Below are 7,272 nucleotides of genomic sequence, written 5' to 3'. Positions count from 1 at the left end.
ACTACAGAGATACTGAGACACTAAGGAACTCTTAAGGAAGTTCCATAAAGTTCTCCCGAGAATCCCTACAGAGACAGTGGCAGCGGCGCCGGCACCCCAGCCCTGACCTCTGCACGCCCGCGGTCAGCACACTGGTGCGCTCGGACTCACCCTTGCCGCCACCGGCCTTGGACACGCCGTAGTCTCCAGGGCTCCGGGGCCGGAGGAGATCGTGGGCGCGTGGTGGTGGCACCGGCAGCCGAGGCAGTAGGTCTCGCGGGTTCCCATCCCCGCAGCCGCCGCCACTCACTGCAATCCTGAAGGCCATGTGCGCTCCCAGGCCGGCAGGCCCGCGGCCCCGGCCGGGAGCACCAGGGGCCTCCTTTGGCCTCTTGTCCGAAAGTGCCTCGGCCACCTCGCAATGCATGGCGCCGGGGCGGGGCGCACGGCTGGGGGTCGCGCCAGGCTCCTGCGGAGGGAAGAAAGCATCGGGCTTTAGAAAGAGGAAAACTGAGCCTTCCGTCCCTAGATCACAGTTTGGGCAATAGCGTTCTATTTAGTCCTGATCTCTAAAACAAGTTAGCGGCACCACACCAACCCCATTCCTGAGCCACCTGACCCCGCACACCGTGGTCGTCCCCCTTTCGCTGCCGTCGCCCTAGCCCCGCAGGTTCTGGAGGAGCCCCTGCGCCCTCCCATCCTAATCCGCTTCCACCTAGGGTCAGCCCTCTTCAGACGAATGGCAAAACTAAGACCAGGGATAGGATGGGAGTTCCCTAAAGAGACAGGGAGAGGGCAGTAAACTGGGATGGGATGGGAGTTCCTGTCCGGAATTCCCTAAAGGGACAGGGAGAGGATAGATAGCAGCCTGACTCCCAGAGCAGGGTCCCGGGAAAGCCGGGATAGACTCAGATGGGTCCCTGGCTGTGCTTCTCCAGGTACCCCGGGGCGGGCTGAGAAGAGCCCAGGCACCGAACACGCACCGCCGCGGGGTGCAGACGCAGAATTTCCGCGAGCCCCTCCACTAGCCAGACACCCGGCTGAAGACGAGCGCGCACGCCCACTGCGCGAGCCCACAAAGCGCACTCAAGAGACCTAAGTTCCAGGAGCCCGGACGCCCGGGAGCCCGGGAGCCCGCACAGCCAGAGTCGCCCACGCACGCCGGCTCCCACGCACACTCGCGCCCCGTCGATGCGCCCTCCGAGACCAGCCATGCCACACACCCCGTTCACCGGCTCACACTCCGCGGCGCCGGCAGCCGCGAGTCTCACGCCGGAACCTCCGCATCCTTTCCAGCATCATTCCCGCGAGAGCGAGGCCTCAGGGCCCCCAAATTCGCCTCGCCCCTCCGGCGAGCCCCGCGCCACCCCAGAGCTCGCCGATTCGGACGCCACCGGGTCCCCGGCGCCGGCCGCGCCCCTTCTCACCTCGCCGCGGGCGCAGCGGCTCGCGGGGCGCACAGCACGGCGCGCCTCCTCTGGCGCCGCAGCCCCCGCAGCCGCCGCCGCCGCCACCGCCACGGCCGCCGCGTCCTACGGGGCGACACCCCGGGGGCGGGGCGGCCCGCCGCTGCCCACAGCCGCTCGGGCCGCGACTCTTGGGGGCTGCCGGACCAAGCCAATGGCGGCTCGAGGGCGTGCCGCTCGCCTGGGGGCCTGGGCGGGGCGGCGCGCGCTCAGGCTGAGGTTTTGACAGCGGCCGGAGCCCTGCACGCCGGCTGCCCTGCCGAGACTCTGCCGGACTGTGCGGCTGCCAGAGGAGGAGGCTCGCCGAAGGCAGAGCCAGCACAGCTCGGCTTCCTCTGCTCTCGGGCGGGATTCTGCACCTCCCGGGGTCGCGTTTTCTCCCGGATAAATGGGAATGACGGTACCTGCTAAGCGGAGGTAACAAATACAATTAAGTGCTTGACAAGTTGTTTTGGTTTTTGCAGACGCTAACCAGCTCACTTCAAGTCGCCCAGGTTTCACGGCAAGTCATAGCAAAGCTGGGATCCGAACCCAGGCCTCAGCCCACTTTCTCACTTTACTTTCCTGTTGTTTTCTAGAAAGGCTCCGCCCAGAGGAGAGAGGATCTCAGCGTTCTCCAGTACTCATTCTTTGCTATGTTCTCTCTCCGCACTCCAGGCTGCAGGGTCTCAACTGTAGGAAGAGGCTTCATAGTGACCAGAAGCAATGAATGGGTCAGCCCCCATCTCTGAGGCATGCAAAATGGCATGCGTTCATTCAGGTCTTTGACCGATTTTTCTGGGGTCTACTGAAGGATCTAGGGTAGCCCTAAAATGCCTCTGCATTCTGACAACACCTCCCACTATGCACTGGTGACAACCTGCTCAAAGTGTTTGAGAACGGAGGGGCCTTAGTCTTAAACTGTGTTTCCACTGGCCACAGGAAGACAATCCAAGCAGTTACCCAGAATCTTGGCAAAAGAAACATTTTCCAGTCACAAAATGTTAAGATTTAATATTCTATACCTTATTTGTTTGGAGACTTACAAACAGCAGAAGGAATTGGAAGTACCTTGAGGTTTTACTTAACCCCACCCCCACATTCAGGGCCAGGAGCAACAGGGTAGGGTGTGGCCGAGCAGGCTTCTGACTCCCACGCCGATGTTCTTCCTCCCATTATTACCAAGGGCATGTGTCAGCCGACCTGTGCAGGTAGTGCACGGCCCAGGGATGGACAGGCATCTCAGAGGTCTTGCCTCTTCCTGGGGACTTGTCATTGAGGGCTGTCACTTTTAGGGCAGGGTGGATATGAGTAGAAAGGAGGAAGCTTACTCAGGGGGCTTCCCAGTACTTGAACCTCCCCACTCCCACCCCATCCCCATTTCTAAAGTGTAGGCCCTGGCTCTGGCCAACAGTTATGTGGCTTTAGACAAATAAGCCCTACTTAGTTTAGGCCTCAAGAAGCAAGAAAGCTGGAAGATCCATCTTTGCTATTATGCCCGTCTGTAAGGCCAGGAGCTGAGAGCTCTGCTCGCTCTCTCTCTCTCTCTCTCTCTCTCTCTCTCTCTCTCTCTCTCTCTCTCTCTCTCTCTCTCTCTCTCTCTCTCTCTGTCTCTCTCTCTCTCTCTCTGTCTCTCTCTGTCTCTCTCTCTCTCTCTCTCTCTCTCTCTCTCTCTCTTTCACACACATACACACACATAGCACTGCACATTTAGTTCAGACTGGAAACATTTGCCAAATGAGTCACTTAAAAAACAACAGGACAAGCAGGCAAAAGCTCTCCAAATTTCCCAAGAGCAACAACTCATTTACTTATTCTTTACCAAGCCGATACCTTTGACCAGCCCTTGTATCTGAAGCTACTAGGGACCGCTTGAGTGCTCACAGATCTGCTCCAGCAGGTAGCCAGGCAAAGCAGTGGGCTGCCTGAGCTCTCGATTCAGTGGGCCTCTCAGACACTGTATGCAGTAGGACCCTTTTGTGGGTGTGCAAGCCTGGTATGTTTGTGCACACTGTTCCTAGAAGGAAATAAAAGGACTTGTTTCCAGCGATTGAGGGGAAGGAGACACAAGACGCCTATACTTTTAATTTTTATACTTTCCTACACATTAGGATTTATTTTCTAACAATCTAACAAGGTTAGTATTTTCTATACAAGATATAGTCTCTTTAGATTTCCACAAGGCTTAACTCATTATGGGGTTTATTTTTTTCTTCATAATTTTGACATTAAAATTCATTAATGTTTTAGTCAGAAAGAACAAGACAGGAGCAAATCAAAACCTGCTACTCACTTCAGCAGACTAGACCAGGGATTCTTAAAACTTTCTGCTTGTGGCACCATTTCACTAGAGAAAGATTTATACAACCCAGGTAAATATACTTTTCACACTAGCCAAGTTCATATGCCAGGCCTACACATAATCTGCCAGAGCAAACATCACTTTCCTACTCTTTTCTTATCCTTTCCTACTGTGCCACCCTCCAGGTGAATAACCCTTATCACATACCCAGACAAGAAACCCGAGCACTATCCCAGGCCCCTCAAGGATCACAAATGCCCTAACAGTCAGCCCCACTCTTCCCCATCCTCACTCTGCTTCTTCCTGTTCTCCTTGGTGCCTCCATCCTTCTCCTCTTAATAAGCCGTCTTCCACAGTGGTCTCCCCATCAGTCCGAAATGCAGATCTGGCCATGGTACATTCTCAGTTTGAACCTCACCAGTGGTTCCCAATGGCCATGTAAATAAAATCAATAGGTTGTTGTTGTTTTTAAGATTTTATCCGCCAGGTGGTGGTGGCGAACGTCTTTAAGCCCAGCACTTGGGAGGCAGAGGCAGGCAGATTTCTGAGTTCGAGGCCAGCCTAGTCTGCAGAGTGAGTTCCAGGACAGCCAGGGCTACACAGAGAAACCCTGTCTTGGAAAAACCAAAAAGATTTTTTAAAAAACAGATTTTATACCGTTGTATGTGTGTGAGTGTTTTGCCCGCATGTATGCCTACGTACCTCATTCATGCCTAGTGCCCACAGAGGTCAGAAAAAAGGTTCTAGATCTAGAATTAGAGTTACAAATGGTTGTGAGGCATCATGTGGGTACTGGGAACTGAAATCAGGTCCTCTGCAACAACAGTCAGTGCTCCTAACCACTGAACCATCTCTCCAACCTCAAAATCAAAGTTTAAAAAAATTAGTGTATGCATGCCTGTGTGTGTACATACTTATGTGTGTGTGCACTCACAGGAAAATGAGTGGCATATGTGTAGAGGTCAGAGGGTAACTCTTGAAAGTCCCTTTTGTGTGTGTGTGTGTGTGTGTGTGTGTGTGTGTGTGTGTGTGGCCTTGTGGGCTTGAACTCAGAACAGGTTACCAGACCAGACCTGCATGCAAGTGTGTCTTTCCACTCAGTCATCTCCCTACCCTTGGAGATCATATTTAAAACATGTGGAGGTCAGAGGACACCCCCTGGGACTCAGCTCTCTCTCCACCATGTAGAGGTCGCCAGGCTTCCCAGCTGGTACCTTCACCCACTGAGCCATCTCAATGGTCTTTAATCAGAATACTTTTTAAGCCTTAGTCCTACCTAACCAGAACAGTTTCCATCTAGAGCTCAGAATGTATATGGATGCCACTGTAGCTGTGGATTTTGTCTCCTAAGCTAACACTCTGCCCTCTTATCCACGATGCACATTTCTACTCATACGTCACTGAGTGCCCACTTCAACTGGACCCTCTACGAGGCTTTCTCAAGTGCCCTGCCTAGGACTATCTTCTTCGGGCACACACACTCACGGCCTTTGCCTGAATCTCAGCACTTCCCATGCGGCTTTATCTTGTTTGTTTAACAGTCTGAGTGAGAGTTCCGCAAAGGCTGAGGTGGTCTGTAGCCTCAGACTAGAAGAATCTCACGTACTGGATTACTAAGGACAGGGCACTGTTTCACTCGTGCCTGCATTTCTTGTGCTTCTCCTCCCTATAAGAGCTGTGCTGTCCCTTCATTGGCGTTGTCCAGGAGGGCAAGCTTACATTCAGAAAATGGATGGGACAGAAGGTCTGTTTCCAGCCCCTTGTCCTGAAGCTCCTGGGAGATGGACGCCCCACTGCTTACTCCCCCTCTGCTGTCTGTCGCAGTGGGATTTCACACAGTCCTGACAAGGCCTCTGAAATAAGAGTAAGGTAAGTAGGTAAGTAGGTAAGGAAATAAGTTCAAGATTGAGAAATTTATCAACGTTCTCATCGTCCAGAGTATCCAACTCTCTGGCCAATTGATTTTCAGGAAGCGTGCCATAGTCACTCACTGAAGAGAGACTACTGTCTTCAAAGGCTAACAGGATAGCCACCTGCAGAAGAGTGAGCCCCTTTCTCAAACCATCTAGAAATGGTAACTCAGGATGGACCGGCACCCTAAATGAAAACCATTAAATAGAAGAAAACAGGGATAAGCCTGTACTTTGGAACCAACCATGCATTTTTTTTTTTTTAGTGACTCTAAAAACATAAGCAACTGAATCAAAAAAGAGATAAACTGGGCTCATCCCCAGTTAAAACAGTTCTGCATCAGAGGATGGCAAAGAGATGGCTGAGCTGGGAGCTCATTGCTCTTGGCTGAGTTCTGGAGTTCAAGGCCAGCCTGGGCAACAGAGTGAAACTCTGCCAAAAGAGAAACAAAAGTATGGCCGCAGGTACATGTAGAGGCAGGTGGGTGTGGCAGGTGGTGTGGCAGGTGGGTGTGGCAGTAGGTGTGGTGGTGTGGGCCTTGAAATCCAGCCCATGAAAGGCTGGGCCAGAAAGACCAGGAATCTGATGCAAGTCTAGGCTAGATGGTGAGACCCTATTTCAAACAAACGTCCCCTGCAAAGAAAGAAAGAAGGAAATCTTAAGCCCAAGTTGAATCCAATTTTTATAATGTGCAAAGCTGGACCTGAGGCACAGGTCTGTATTCCCAACCACTTAGATAGCAGGTGCAGTTCAAGGCCTACACCTGCTACAGAGTGAGTTCAAGGGCAGCTTACACAGCTTCGTGAGGGTCTGTTTCACAATAAAAAAGTGAAAAAGGTTTTCCTGAGGATGTAGCTCAGTGGTAGAGCGCTTGTCTAGTACACATAAGGCCGTGGGCTCAGTCCTTAGGACTGGGGCTGGGGGCAAGGGCAGGGGCAGAGGCTGCAGGCAAGGATCTGAATTGACATTTCATCAAAAAGACTCACAAAGATATCAACAAATGCCCAACACTATTAATCATTAGGAAAATGCAAAACCACGATGGAACATCACTTTAAATTTGATAAAATGGCTGCAAAGGGGAGATGGGGGAGGAGGAAGGGCAGTGGAGATCCAGGAACGCGCATTCATTGCTAGAGGAAATGTAGAATGGTCCAGCCACAATGGATAACAGTTTGGCAGTCCCTCAAAGACTTAACAGAATTATCAGGCAACCCAGTAACTCCACTCAAGATATAAGCCTGAAAGAACTGAAAACACGGACAAATACACATGCATGCGTGTGTACTGCAGCTCATTTCACATCAGCCAAAAGGTAGGAACTACGCAAATGCTCATTAACCCACAAATGTTCTGATAAACTGTCGCAAACATGCACTGGGGTATAATTCACTTTCCAAAGGGAAGACACACGGTCTATCCCTAATTGTGAGTGAGCCTCAGAAACATGCAAAGTGCAAAAGCTGGGCACTAGAGGCCTTACATTTTGTGCTTCCACATGGAATAATTAGTGAGGTTTTTTTTTTATGGAGACCAAAGTCCAGTGGTGACTGTCAGGGGAAGGAGATAAGGACAGGGGAAGGAGGTGGGTTCAAGGGAAGGAGGTTGGGTCAGGGGGAGGAGGTGGGGTCAGGG

At 52.2% G+C, this 7,272-nt stretch overlaps 1 protein-coding gene across 5 annotated transcripts in view; it reads right to left on the bottom strand.

Annotated features, from left to right (window-relative positions):
- Positions 1-1,482, bottom strand: part of Glis1 (GLIS family zinc finger 1) — a 193,762-nt gene extending 192,280 nt beyond the window's left edge. For 4 of the 5 annotated variants that reach the window (XR_004120964.1, XM_031378087.1, XM_031378089.1 and 1 more), the window contains exons 1-2: positions 1,407-1,482; positions 151-448 (exon numbers count right to left, since the gene is read on the bottom strand). Coding sequence is in view for 4 of the 5 variants with exons in the window: in XM_031378087.1 (XP_031233947.1) it covers positions 151-406 (256 nt within the window). In the remaining variant the exon portion in view is untranslated. Of the gene's footprint in view, positions 1-150; positions 449-962; positions 1,086-1,406 lie in introns of those variants that run through there. The other variant, XM_031378088.1, reaches the window with a different exon arrangement.
- Positions 1,483-7,272: the final 5,790 nt, after the last annotated feature.

Source organism: Mastomys coucha, unplaced genomic scaffold, assembly GCF_008632895.1.
Source record: "Mastomys coucha isolate ucsf_1 unplaced genomic scaffold, UCSF_Mcou_1 pScaffold18, whole genome shotgun sequence".
Classification (NCBI taxonomy): Eukaryota; Metazoa; Chordata; class Mammalia; order Rodentia; family Muridae; genus Mastomys; species Mastomys coucha.
This window is presented reverse-complemented; position numbering and strand designations above follow the sequence as displayed.